This window comes from Lithobates pipiens, unplaced genomic scaffold, assembly GCF_037356315.1.
Source record: "Lithobates pipiens isolate NorthernLeopardFrog02 unplaced genomic scaffold, aLitPip1_a1.2 Scaffold_8, whole genome shotgun sequence".
NCBI classification, from domain to species: Eukaryota; Metazoa; Chordata; class Amphibia; order Anura; family Ranidae; genus Lithobates; species Lithobates pipiens.
In genome coordinates, this window is record NW_027507903.1 from 591,569,903 (window position 1) to 591,585,040 (window position 15,138).

General features: G+C 42.3%; 1 protein-coding gene across 2 annotated transcripts in view; it reads right to left on the reverse strand.

Annotated features, from left to right (window-relative positions):
• The window catches only part of DENND1C (DENN domain containing 1C), a 152,259-nt gene that overhangs the window by 32,520 nt on the left and 104,601 nt on the right, over positions 1–15,138 (reverse strand). For both annotated transcript variants that reach the window (XM_077470472.1, XM_077470473.1), the window contains exons 14-18: positions 14,796–14,897; positions 13,114–13,201; positions 9,553–9,593; positions 8,289–8,360; positions 4,342–4,398 (exon numbers count right to left, since the gene is read on the reverse strand). In XM_077470472.1, coding sequence (XP_077326598.1) covers positions 4,342–4,398; positions 8,289–8,360; positions 9,553–9,593; positions 13,114–13,201; positions 14,796–14,897 — 360 coding nt within the window. The remainder of the gene's footprint in view (positions 1–4,341; positions 4,399–8,288; positions 8,361–9,552; positions 9,594–13,113; positions 13,202–14,795; positions 14,898–15,138) is intronic.

Here is a 15,138-nt window from a genome sequence, read left to right on the forward strand (position 1 = left end):
TTTATTCTATCTTTTCATGTGACAACAATGAAGAAATTACACTTTGCTACAATGTACAGTAGTGTGTACAGCTTGTATAACAGTGTAAATTTGCTGTCCCCTCAAAATAACTCAACATACAGCCATTAATGTCTAAACCGCAGGCAACAAAAGTGAGTACACCCGTAAGTAAAAATGTCCAAATTGGGCCCAAAGTGTCAATATTTTGTGTGGCCACCATTATTTTCCAGCACTGCCTTAACCCTCTTGGGCATGGAGTTCACCAGAGCTTCACAGGTTGCCACTTCTCCATGACAACATCACGGAGCTGGTGGATGTTAGAGACCTTGAGCTCCTCCACCCTCCGTTTGAGGATGGCCCACAGATGCTCAATAGGGTTTAGGTCTGAGACATGCTTGGCCAGTCCATCACCTTTAAACTCAGCTTCTTACGAAAGGCAGTGGTCGTCTTGGAGGTGTGTTTGGGGTCGTTATCATGTTAGAATACTGCCCTGCGGCCCAGTGTCTGAAGTGAGGGGATTATGCTCTGCTTCAGTATGTCACAGTACATGTTGGCATTCCTGGTTCCCTCAATGAACTGTATCTCCCCATTGCCGGCAGCACTCATGCAGCCCCAGACCATGACACTCCCACCACCATGCTTGACTGTAGGCAAAACACACTTGTCTTTGTATTCCTCACCTCATTGCCACCACACATGCTTGTCACCATCTGATCCAAATAAGTTTATTTTGGTCTCATCAGATCACAGGACGTGGTTCCAGTAATCCATGTCCTTAGTCTGCTTGTCTTCAGCAAACTGTTTGCAGGCTTTCTTGTGCATCATCTTTAGAGGCTTCCTTCTGGGATTACAGCCATTCAGACCAATTTGATGCAGTGTGCGGTGTGTGGTCTGAGCACAGACAGGCTGACCCCCCCACCCCTTCAACCTCTGCAGCAATGCTGGCAGCACTCTTTATTTCCCAAAGACAACCTCTAGATAGGACACTGAGCATGAGCACTCAACTTCTTTGGTTGACCATGGTGAGGCCTGTTCTGAGTGGAACCTGTTCTGTTAAACCGCCCTATGGTCTTGTCTACCATGCTGCAGCTTAGTTTCAGGGTCTTTGCAACCTTCTTATACCCTAGGGCATCCTTATGTAGAGCAACAATTCTTTTTTTCAGGTCCTCAGAGAGTTCTTTGCCATGAGGTGCCATGTTGAACTTCCAGTGACCAGTATGAGAGCGTGAGAGCGATAACACCAAATTTAACACACCTGCTCCCCATTCACACCTGAGACCTTGTGACATTAATGAGTCACATGACACCGGGGAGGGAAAATGGCTAATTTGGTCCAATTTGGACATTTTTACTTAGGTGTGTACTCACTTTTGTTGCCAGCTGTTTAGACATTAATGGCTGTGTGTTGAGTTATTTTGAGGGGACAGCAAATTTACACTGTTATACAAGTTGTACATTCACTACTTTACATTGTAGCAAAGTGTCATTTCTTCAGTGTTGTCACATGAAAAAGTATACTAAAATATTTATAATAATGTGAGGGATGTACTCACTTTTGTGAGATACTGTATATAAAACAACAATTACCACGCTATGCGAGTGATGATAAATGCAAATACAAGTTACAATGGTAAGTCCATAAAGGAGTCCATATAAAAATAAATAAATATGATGAAATCCTTGTGATCGTATTCAAAGATGATGGACGACCATACAACCAAGTGCTCCTTCCACCGTGATAATACAAGATGTGCCCTTACCGGATATCTAGACTCCACTTTATAGGAACCTAGTCAAACATGGATTCACATATCATGAAGGATCCATCCACTGGGTTTGAAGGATGATAACGTCATGGCCAACAGTGCTGGTCTTTCACTCTCTCTCATAAACATTCTAAGAAAACAGGAGAAAATTGCCACATAGTGTAAAACTGTGATGGTTTTATTGAAAAAAACGCTGTTAAAAGTTTCCACAAGTCCAATAGGTGCAACACATGGATAAAAATTCCTACATAAATATCTGCAGATCAAGCTCAAAGTAATGTGGTGTAGTTGAACATAGACTCTGCTCTACCAGTTTCGTCATGCATGACATCATCTGGGACGTAATCTGATGCCCCAGATGACGTCATGTATGATGAAACTAGTAGGGCGCAGTCTATGTTCAACTACACTTTGAGCTTGATCTGCAGATTTTTATGTAGGAATTTTTATCCATGTGTTGCACCTATTTAGTATTGTGTAAACTTTTAACAGCGTTTTTTTTTTTTTTAATAAAACCATCATGGTTTACACTATGTGGCAATTTTCTCTTTTTTTCTATATAACGTTTATTAGAAAGAGTGAAAGACCAGCACTGTTGGCCGTTACTTTATCATCCTTGATATCCAGTGGATGGGTCCTTCATGATGTGTGAATCCATGTTTTACTAGGCCTACTAATCCCAACGCACCCATTCCTGTTGAAGTGGCTGTAGAAATGAGTGGGTGCTGCAGTGACCAATGGCTGTAACCGTTCAAAGTCAAAATGAAAAAATGTCACCAGCACACGAAGGATCTCCAAAAATAGGTCCAGAGCTTTAATAAAGATCACATAGTTACAGCAGTGAGCAACGTTTCAGAGCCTCAAAGGACCCCTCCATCCCTCTTCATCAGGCATGTTTGACTAGGCTCCTATAACCTGGAGTCTAGATATCTGGTAAGGGCACATCTGGTATTATCACGGTGGAAGGTGCACTTGGGTGTATTGTCTTCCATCATCTTTGGATACAATCACAAGGATTTCATCACATTTATTTTTTTATTTTATATGGACTCCTTCATGTAATTTATTATTGCATTTATCATCACTCACATAGCCCAGCAATTGTTGATTTATATGTATTTTACACAAATTGTTCTGTTGTGTGATTGCCAGCTGCTTTTTTGACCACTCATCCACACTTTCACCTGTGCAATAACCACCCCTCCTTTTTTTTACCACATGTTGGTAAGTGTAACATTGATTTCTTGAATAAATTCACTGATGTCCGTATGATAGAACTTTCAGTTGAAGAATGGAAAATTCAGGTGTTGGTATTACAATACTCACAGGATCCCTACTGGGTCTTTCAAGAATTTCCAGGATTCCAAGGACCTCCAAGACTTCCAGAAGTCTCAGAGAGTGTGCAACAGCATGCACTAATGATGCTGGGCCTTTCCTCTGACCACAAGGGTATTAAAGCACTAGCCACTGAAATAGCCAATGCTGGGTCCTATCCCCAGCTACTTAAGATCTAAAGCGCTATAGTATTTGTTGCCGACCCGGATTCACCTAATTACTCTCTTGCTTGCTGCCTGCTAAGACCCTTTCATGGACCTGACTAACTCTCTTGCTTTCCACCTGCCAAGATCTCTGCTCGGATCTGCCTGTTGCCTTGCAAAAAGTCTCCACATTGTAGCCTTCTTGTTCCAGCCTCCACTTGTTGGGGAAATCCTATGGGCCACAACCCGGTGCCAGTTTGAAAAAAATAAAACTAAGGGGAGCGCTAGGGTCTACAGCCGATCATCTGTGTCAATTAGACCCCACGCCATGGGTAAGCCCACATTAACTGCCAGGGGCACCATAACAGTGTGCCAAACAGTATAAAATGGGGGTGAATTTATATATGCAACAAAGCTTTTGATAGTGTAAACTGATCAAATGCGTACCAGATTGATTGCTTTATAAATATGCCTTGGTGTACTACAGTGTGGTATAAGCTCTATATTTAAAAGGATGCAGGCATCAAGATTTGCAGTAAGATCATAGATACTTGGGGCTGCATCGCCCTTGTTTTGTTATTTTATTCATAAACTTTTTTTTTTTTTTTTTTACAGTTCGGATAGCATGTGGAAGGGTTGAAGCCTCTACCAAGTTTTTCATTCTGCCTGTGTCCCTGCAGGGAGATTCCCCCTCATTACTTGTCCTGATGACCATTGTTACCAAGAGAAAAAGTAATAGGACAGGCAAAATATTACAGTTTTTACCTGAACAGTACTAAGGGGAAACTATTACAATGATGACACCGGTTCCAGTAGCATCTATCAAAGGCACATTTCCTTCAAATATGGAGAGATTTCCATTGACATTGTGTTGCATTAACAGGAGAGGAAACCCTCCAAAGGGACATACACAGCAAAAAAAAAAAAAGAAGGAAAATTGACCAAATAAAAGGTTTAGGAGGCTATTATATGCCATTCCTGCTCAAGGAAAGGATTCCACTAACCCTGCTGTGTCATTATAATCATAACATTCAGAACCTACCAATGGAGAAAGGAGAAGCGCACAAGGGTTGACCAACTGACCCCTGAATTCTTACCTTGTGTTTAATGCGTCTTTTCATTCCCTGAAGACCAGTCTTGGCTTGACCCTTTGCCTAGGATGAAATCAAATCAAATATGACACCTCCAAACACACCAAAGCCAAGTAAAAGAAAGAGAGGTAGAGTAGGTGCCTCCTCTGGCCCATCGAAATTCTGCCCATCATATATTAAGACAAATCTGCACTAATTTCTTGTAACTCTCTTCTTGGAAACCAAGACTGTCTGAAAAATAGCATAGTCAGAAGGTTTGACGTTGATTTTTCCCTTATTCCTAACATTTGCCCTGGTTATTTCAAATTTAATTTGATACTAATGCTAAGGAATGAAAATATGAGTTTCCACAGATGTGGTGGAGAACACCAACCCCACTGAGTCAGGGTAGTATTCTGAGTTAACAGTGTATAAGCAAGTGCTTAATAAGGTATTGCTGTGTTAATTGTTTTTTCCTGGTTGGGTTGTATTTTCTATTTAAACTGCTGTGTTGCATGCACTACTTAGTTAAAGCGGAACAACGCTTCAAGGCTTCCTCCCTCCCCCCCTCCTTTTTCAAGAATGGCACGTTTGGGGGTGGAGGGCGGGGAATGGGTACTTTATTTTGACAGGAACCCGCTCTCACTTCCACTCCGATTGCCTAGGCTCCCCCCTCTCTCCTCACAGTCTTCAGGTCCCAGAAGACCTCAGGACCATTCACAATGCACAACCCCAAACTGTCATAGCCAGGTGCCCACAGTTAAGATGCCAGCGCTAGGAACCCGAAGGCTAGTGAAGAACTAGCCCAGGTGAGGATGGTGCTGGATCATGGGACAGGTGAGTAGCTGTTTGTTAAAAGCCAGCAGCTACAGTTTGTGCACTGGAAACTGGAGATTCTTTTTAATGTTGCCCTGCAGAGGTGGTGGTACCTGAGAGGTAAGAGTTAACTCTGCTGACCAGGTTTTCCTGGGCTTTTTAAAAGGTGCTGACCTCTGCTGGGGAAGACAGTTAAAAGGGGAACTTCCTTTAGATAAAAGGTCCATTGCTCTATGCATAGGAAGTGAACAGGAGCTGAGCTAGGGTGTAATGGCCATTCTGCTGATTAACCACCCCTTGCAGGAGCTCAGTTGGGTTTTCCAGGGATATGGAATTGTGCTGAAATGGACTAATTGACTAAAGACTTACTCACCTGTTTAAGGTATGACTATCTCTCGGGGCAAAAGGAGCACCAGGGCCAGAACTTAGGGGCACGTAGAAGATCATGTACAGGAATGTGTATGTGTATGTGTAAGATGTCTTTGAGAACTGTTTTTTTTACATTTGTTATGTTTAAACTACTTCAAAGCCCAACTCTGCTGTTATTTAATTGGCCTTGTCACTAAATGGTGCATGCATGGAGTATCTAAAGAACAGGGCTTGACAGGGGATGGAGATGAGTTAATGAAGATATGCCAGACGTGTAACTTGAACCTTCAGCACCCTGGTGCAAGAAAAAAGCCCCCCTGGCTCCCGGCTGGGGCCCTTCCCTCTGGACCTGCGGCCCTTTCCACTGATCCGAGGCCTTTTACTCCTGTCGCAGGGCCCTTTATTACAGTCCCATAGTGGGCCCATTTCACATGTTCTGCAGTGGTCCCCTTCCTGCTGTCTTGGGGCTGCCCCACGGTGGTAAAATGCGAGGGCCCAGTCGCAAGGGCAACCTTTCCTACTCTGGCAGTTCTGCCACTAGTGTCAGTACTTTTTATTTTTGTTATTTTATCTAGGGGCAGTAGGACTTAGGTCAGTCATAGTAGGTGGTCAAGTGTACTTAATACTACTTTGTTGACTCTCATGGGCTCCTCTGCCCCTCCCCCCTCTTCTGGGACTTGTAGTTTCGCCTTCTCTGGCTCCCTTTCCCCCATGACAGGTCCTCTGCCCCCTGATTTGTGTATGGCTTAGGAACAGGAAGGCAGGGCCGGCTCAGTGATGGGCGCTGGGCTACCAATCTCTAATCTTTTCTCCAATGACAGGTCCTCTTTACCCCTTCCTTTGGATAAAGGAAAGGTTAAGGGACAGGAGGGTGGATCAGGCTTAGTGACAGGGGGGTGTGGTTACCTCTCTAGTCCCCTTCCCATGACAGGTCCTCTTAATCCCTCCCACTGATTGGTATATGGCTCAGGGAAAGGAGAACGAGTGGGTTCAGTGACAGTGGGCAGGGTTTCAAGTCTCTTAATCCCCTCCCCCTATGACAGGTCCTCTTTCCCCCTCCCACTGATTGGTATATGGCTGAGGGACATAGCACGGGGTTAAAATTAACATATCAGTCTGGCTCATGCGTGCTCCCACCATGCTGTCACTGTCCAGGGGGGGAGGCAGGGGGGCTACTGTCTGCTCCTCTCCTGCCCAACCACACTGTCATATCTCCCGCCCCACCCCTCCTATGCTCTCCCGCACTGTGCTGGTTACTATGGGTTTTGGTACAGGGGAGCCACACGGCCCCCTGGAGCATGAGGCCGGGTCACTGAGAGCACTACAGCTACACCCCTGAAGATATGGTACAGAGGTCTAATGTGCAGTGAAGCTATTCAGAGGAGGCTCTATTGCCATTGTCAATGACTACAGTACTTGTGTCTAGTGCCTATATGCAGCCAACTGGTTAGGAAGTGGTGACTTGGCATAGGTGACGGAATTCCCTGGTAGTGAAGGAGCTTGTGAGCTTAGGCTCCTTCCCTAGGGAGCAGAACCCTAATACTTAGTCTGACTCGTGGAACAGGACATACTAGGAACCGGGAAGATGGAGTGAGGCCTCTGGGGTTAATAATCTCGGAATATGTAGGTAAGTTCAGCTTCCTAGTATCAAAGTGGATGCCACTGGGGGTGAGGTGACTGGTAACTGGGCTGGTAGAGTCTGGTACAAACTCAATATTGGCACAGAAATGCTGAACAACTTGAGTGAGAGAGTGAGAGAAGTATTCTAAAGCATAATGAGGACCTGTGTCCGTAGTGAACAATGTGAAGTGTTGGCTACGGTGTACAAAGAGTTAACTGTATTCTCAGGGAGGAACCTCATTGAGGGGAGAATAGGCTGAGGGGTGCTGTTAGCCTTTCTCCGCTAGGGTTCCTCCTGAGGATGCTAGGTATCCTTGAGCAGTGATCAGTGCTGAAGTAATCTCCTACCTACCCTGACCCCCAATGCAAGAGGGCACTTCTAAACTGACCATTAATATTAGGGGACACCACAATTTTTACTGTCTGCATTTCTTTTCTGTTATTTATTTAAATTAGAATTCCAGCTTTTCAAACACTATAAATAGTTTGTGTGGGCCAAGCTGGCCCACACAAACTATTTCCATTACATATTGATGCCGCTGTTGTGTGTTCTGTAATATACCCTAGTAGCATTAGCTGTGTTTTGGCACCAGTATGAGCAATTTTTTTGTCTGCTGCTAGAATTAAAAATGTCGGGCTGAGTGTTTCTCAGCCAATCAGGAAAAGCCTTGTATTTTTAGCGATGAACACAAGGCTTCCTCTGATTGGCCGAGGTGGAAATTGTAATATCATCACCTACTACTCACTCCAAGAGCACCCAAATGACATTGGTCACCTATTATACAGGATCCCACACCAAGATGGCTGCCTGTGATCCAGCATCCATTCAGGCAGTTGACCTCTCCGAGAGACTAACAGAGTCCATGAGGGAACAATTCCCCTAAAGGTCTCCACTTCATCTGTAATAACGGCACAGGGCAGAACCTGCTCCCACCTACAGACCAAAGAGAGGCTTTTCTGGACAACAAAGGTGATAGCAGGCATCATGTCATATCTGCTGTTAACCAGGATTTTGACTTTTAAACACCTAAAATGGTTAACAGGTTCACTTTTACATGTTGCGAAATATTTTAAAATAAGGTTATTGTTCTATACACAGAAAAGGCTAAATGATCCCATACTAAGTCCAGGACTGAAAGGAACCCCAAATAAATTAGGAAGGTTCTTACATATTTTAGCATGTTCTTGACAGTAGGATGTGTTCTGTTCTTCATATTATTGATCAACGTGCCTCCTCCTTTCTGGGTAACAGAAGCAAAGATTTGAGACAAATACATTAATGCATACAATATATACGGTAGACTATTATTTAGAGCATAACAATGTCAGATATCGGCATTCTGATTATATATTGGTTATAGTTATAGTGCATAATAAGTCAAGATTCAGTCTTTAAATCAATTATGATTGGATAGGCTGTGTTGTCATGAATACGAAGGTCTTAGTGATGTCACTGGTCTTTAGTGAATAAATAGGCTGCGTTTTCATGAATATGAAGGTCTTAGTGATGTCACTGGTCTCTGGTGAATAAGTGGGCTGTGTTCTCATGAATATGAAGGGTTGGTGATGTCACTGGTCTCTAGTGAATGGATAGGATGTGCTCTCATGAATACGAAGGTGTCAGTGATGTCACTGGTCTCTAGTGAATGGATAGACTGTGATCTCATAAATATGAAGGTCTCGGTGATGTCACCAGTCTCTAGTGAATGGATAGGCTGTGTTCTCATGAATATGAAGGGTTGGTGATGTCACTGGTCTCTAGTGAATGGATAGGCTATGTTCTCATGAATACGAAGGTCTTAGCGATGTCACTGGTCTCTCGTAAATGGATAGGCTGTGTTCTCATGAATATAAAGGGTTGGTGATGTCACTGGTCTCTAATGAATGGATAGGATGTGTTCTCATGAATATGAAGGTGTCAGTGATGTCACTGGTCTCTAGTGAATGAATAGGCTGTGTTCTCATGAATATGAACGGTAGTGATGTCACTGGTCTCTAGTGAATGAATAGGCTGCGTTCTCATGAATATGAAGGTCTTAGTGATGTCACTGGTCTCTGGTGAATGGATAGGCTGTGTTCTCATGAATATGAAGGGTTCGCAATGTCACTTGTCTCTAGTGAATGGATAGGCTGTGTTCTCATGAAGGGTCTCAGTGATGTCAATGGTCTCTAGTGAATGCATAGGCTGTGTTCTCATAAATATAAAGGGTCTCAGTGATGTCACTAGGCTCTCGTGAATTGATAGGCTGTGTTCTCATGAATATGAAGGTCTCAGTAATGTCACTGGTCTCTAGTGAATGGATAGGCTGTGTTCTCACTGATGGATATTTTATTTTTGGTGTGTTTATTAATAATACATAAGGACAACGTTCTTCTGGCATGGCGCTATACCCCCAATGCACCATTATTATGTGCTCATAAATCTTACTTTACCTTGAGGTTTTCTAACCACAGCTGGTAAGACCGGGAGGCCCCTGTGGAAAATTAAAAGATATTTCACATAATATAATATTCTGCAAAGATTGGTTAGAAGGGAACTTTATTATATACTAAACACAAGCAGCATTGAAAGCACAAGTCTTACTAAACAGCTACATTCATAGCTAAAATGTAAGGAGGAAATGTTCTAGTTACATATTTTATTAATTTTGGTGTAAGACACATGCGAAATACAGGGTTCCAACTTTTTGGACAACAAAATGCATCCTGGATTATCCAAGTTGTAATGTCACATAGGCCTTTACACTCAGACCTTCTTTCACAAAGCACTAGCACTGCTTCTTAGAATTTCTTAAAACAAATGGCTTTGAATTAAATTGGGTAAAACCTTCAGACTTTACTCAACTATTACCTATTACTCAACTACTCAACTATCACTATTACAACCATTACTAACTATGTGACACCCTACAAATACAGCATCTTGTAACCAGGTTCTCCATGTGACTATAAATAAATGTTTGTGATAAAGACATCAATAAGCCAGTTCAGGTGGAGGAGCTTGACTAGCCTGCACAGAGTGCTGACTTCAACCTGGTAGAACACCTTTGGGATGAATTAGAGAGGAGACAAATCTCTAATTGGAGAAAGTGGTTTATGTTTCTGAATGTTCTTTTAAGCTTGAGAGTAGTCTAATGGAAAAGTGGGATTCCATGTAACTCTTTTCCCCCTTCCACACGATCGGACTTTCCGACAACAAAACCGTGGAATTTTGTTTGAAGTTTGTTGGCTCCAACTTTTCTTGCATACGCACTGTCATGCAAATGTTGGCCAACAATTACAAACGTGGTAACGCGGTGACATACAAGACGTACGACGAGCCAAGAAAAAGGAAGTTCAATAGCCAGTGCGGCTCCTTCTGCTTGATTCCGAGCATGCGTGAATCTTTTGTGCTTCAGACTTGTGTACACATGATCGGAAATACTGACAACAAAGTTTTGTTGGTGGAAAATTTGAGAACCTGCTAGCCAACATTTGTTGGCAGATAGTCTGACAACAAATGTTCAATGGAGCATACACACGGTCGGACTTTCCACTAGACATGTGCACACTGAAGTATTTTGTTTCGGAATTTCGTTTTTGTCCGAAAAATAAATGTATTTAGTTACTCCCGAAATTCATTTTTATTTATTTTGTTTCGTTAAAAAATGCATTCGCCCGAAAATCCGAAATAATTAAGGTCGAATCTGTCATTGAAGGCTTATGTGTCTGTCGAATGTTCTAAGAAGATTTGACGGAGCAGCTAAACTGTACAACGCCGCAATCGTACATTTCTGGTTGAAGGTTCTGCCTACAAGCTATAGTAGAATTCTAATGTTGTATGACACTAGTAATAATTATATTTATTAGTTATTCTTACTAGCCAACCAACATTAGAATTCTTCTATAGCCTATGGGTGGAGCATTTGACCATAAATGTCCACTCGCAGCGACTGCTTTGTCGAATCTTCATGTCTTTTCTCTCTATGTCGAATAATCTTGGACTAATAGAGTTAGGTTAGGCACATTCAACCTTTTTTGCTATTGTCTCTATAATCTCGAATCTTTTCCCTCTATGTCAAATCTTTTCTCTCTATGTAGAATAATCTTGAATGAATGAATGAATGAATGAAATACTTGTATAGCGCACAATGCAAACTGAATCGCCTCTAGGCGCTGTGGCGAGCTTTGATCATCTGCTAAAAGAGGAAGGTCTTGAGTTTTTTCCTAAAAGCCAGGTGATTTTCTTCCAGGCGGATGTTGATTGGTAGAGCATTCCATAGCTGAGGCCCTTGGACAGCGAATCTCCGATCACCCTTGGATTTATACCGGGCTTTGGGCACGAGGAGGAGGTTTTTGTTGGCTGATCGAAGACTGCGGTTTGGTGTGTAATGATTTATTTTCTCCATTAGGTATTGCGGAGCTTCTCTATGCACGCATTTGTGGGTGAGGCACAGGGTCTTGAACGTGATCCGATTTTTTACGGTTAGCCAATGTAAGCTCCTCAGTGAAGGAGAGATGGATTCCCAGGGTTTTTTTCCTGTTATCAGCCTTGCCGTCGTGTTTTGGATCAGTTGTAATCGCGCAAGTTGATATTGTGGTAATCCTATGTAAAGCGAGTTTGCGTAGTCCAGTCGTGAATTAATGATTGTTCCAACTACCACTGCTTTGTCATTCTTTGGGATAAAAGGGATGAGTCTGCGAAGCATGCGCAGCAGATGGTGAGATCGACTGACTACAGATCCTATTTGCGCATCCATTGACATTTGTGCGTCTAAAATAACCCAGAGACTTTTCGCTTTGGTCTTTGGGGAGATAGCCTGCCCAAAGACGGTTGGTGGAGACCAGGAGGTTTTGGTTGGGGGCTTATGATTTGGGTGTAACATAAGAAGCTCTGTCTTTGATTGGTTCAGCTGGAGGGAGTTGGTGGTCATCCAGTCCTCTATTGATTTGAGGCAGTTTTCAAGTTGTTGTTGGTGATCTTTTTTTCCATTAATCCGGAAATAAAGTTGCGTGTCGTCAGCGTAAGAGTGGAAGCAGAGATCTGAGCATCTGATGATTTGAAGGAGTGGGCGAATGTAAATGTTGAAGAGAACGGGTGACAACGGAGAGCCTTGAGGGACTCCGCAGGTGACTGCCCGAGTTTCGGAGAGGAATTTTCCTAGTTTTACTGTCTGTGACCGATTTCCTAGGAAGGACGCGAACCATTGGAGATCTTGGACTAATAGAGCTAAGGTTAGGCACATTCGATCACAGGCTCGATGGACACAGATTGCTATTGTCAGCGTCATGTCGAATCTCCTATCTATATCAAACTGTTGTCACAACGAAAATGAAAATAAAGCATTTGTTTATGTCGGATCTTTTGGTTTTCGGATTCTGCACAAACGATAATGAAAATACCCGAAATTTGGACAAAAATGCATTCGGACGAAAGCAAATGCACATGTCTACTTTCCACCAACAAGCTCACATCCAACATTTGTTGTCGGAAAATTCAATCATGTGTACGGGGCATTACAGGTAATATATAGCAGCTTTGAGCATATTTTCCTTATTTATTACAGTCAGGCCTAAAAATTTTACATTTCTTTATTTTTTGTCAGGTAAAGGCAAAAAAATTTACATTAGATATTTTTTATTTTCAGCTATGCCAGCGGGTGGAGCACTAGGCCCCTTTTTCATGTTTACCTGGCTGGTCTGTTAAAAAAAAAAAAAAACTGTTTTCAAACCTCGGTAGTGCAAGTTAACAATTTGTACACACAGGTAAATTTCTCACCCTATCTATTACTCCCTATTTAGGTCGCTTCAGTCCAACCTCAGCATGTAACAGTGGAGTGACTATGCTACAATTAGCCCTTTAGCTCAATGTACACTTTTACACCTGTCGGGGACCAGAACCACCTGCCAACTATCCCCTTTTAGCCATCAGTCAACTATTCTTCTGTAAGACACTTTCATTAAGGTAGACCTCAAACCCGAGGGCATACATATCACCACCAATGGGCTCAGTACCTGAAAGTCCACATTTGGTGACTTCTTGCTCAAATACATCTGTGAATTCATCTCCGGAATTCAGCTTCTCCAACCGACTGTCAATGAACTGGAAGGCAAAATCTACGTTAACTGATGTCTTTATAAAAAATGTAGTCAGTTTTCCCGAAGCCAATCATTAATAGATTAAAATATAATAACACATTCTGCTCTACCCCTGTCTCTAATGAGCTCTCTGAAACTTGATAACAGCAAATTAGACTGAATGTCTGGCAACGCTCTGTGGCCTGGGAGCTGTGTCTACTGTCAATATCTGTTAAGGGTTTCCATAGATCTCAGCCAAGCTTACAGCTAGGGAACTTTATTAGGTGATCACCGTATCTTTGTAAGAAGTTACTGTATACTGTAAATCACAGCCTTGTAAAACTGATAGATTTCATCTTCCATTAAAGGCAAATAATGTATTTCCATTGTAAATGCCAAATACAGTAATTCAGTACTTCTGCCAGAACTGATTTTCTAGTAGGGATTGAATGTGTTGAAATAGATTTTGCCATAAAACTGACAATTTTGCCAACATTTTGTTGAAAATCCATTTCAAATTTTGCCATATGGAGTGCCAAGATAAAATGTGCTTACTTTAAAAAGCCATGTGGTCACTATATCAACATTGATATGGTGATTACATGGCTTTGATGATCAATAAGGCTGGGGTTAGTATTTGGGCTAGTGTTAGCAATTAGGTTAGCGTTAGTCTGGCCATACATTGGTGGCCAACTAACAGATTCCTCCAACCACACAAACGAAATTGATGGAGGTATCCCTCCCGCCAGGACATTGCATTCTGACAGTGGGATCCAATGATGTCAGAATACAGTGATCAGCAGCTGCAGCTGATTGCCTGCAGCCACTGATCAACAAAAGTTTTTCAATTTATCCATTCGTCAGACGTCGCTCTAATGATCAACTTTTGTCATTGCTGAACTGCCCAAATTTGGATCCATCTATGGCCAGCATTAGTCGTCATCCATCCCTCTATCTAATGTCTTGTCCTGGCACAGAACAGGTCCAAGATAGCTGAAATGAGCCTCCCTAATCTTCAGATAGTATTTTAAGTAAATTATATTGTTAAAAGCTAACAAAAAGCACTTTATTTTGCTTTCCTCGATTACTCCAAAGAATCCTGAACAGGGATTATAGGGTGCAGTTTTCCAAAATGTGCAGATTTTTCACCAAAATTCACAAAAGCAAAAACTCTCAATTTACCTTATCCCAATTGCTTATTTACCATTTGCTGTTCACACTAACAGCAAATTTATACATTTATAAACTATCCGGTGTATGCATTCACCCCCAAACTATTTAACATGAAGAGTGGGACTTTTCTGAGGCCACAGAAACTTCTCCAATAGCCCCAAACCCTGCAACCTGTGCCTGAACTCTGAGACTGCTTAAACACCTCCCAACCACTCCCAGTACATGAAATATAGGGCTGATTCACAAAAGAGCCCAGACTCCAGAATTACAAATATTTTGGCAGGAAAGCAGTTTCATGTGGATGTACATTGGTTTTATATGCACAGGCAGGTACGCAAATCCATAGGGAAATATACGAACAGTACATAATAAATTAAAATAGTGTATTTCTCAGCAAAATAAAATGGAAAAACTGAAACTCCCTCTACCAAAGCCCCTGCTCAGACCTGTGAGAAGAGCTGGAGGTGGACGGCGTTCTGCAGGAAGGATCTCATGGAGCTGCACTTGTGGTTGAGGAAAGTCTCCTGGCAGAAAGAGATTGGTTCCCCCTGTGCAAACACAATAAGCATAAGTCCTTGATGAGTCCTTTGATTGCTAAATTAGCACTGGACATTTTATCACTTATAAGTATGTACCAAAAAATAACTTTTCCTGGCAGTTTTTTTTTATTTTTTGGTTCAGTTCTGAAGCTTTTGTTGGATTCTCCCATTAAATGGCCATCAGATGAGAACATAGTAACCTGTAATTGGTGGGGGACACTTGTTACTAGCTGCAGAACTTTGCATTAGC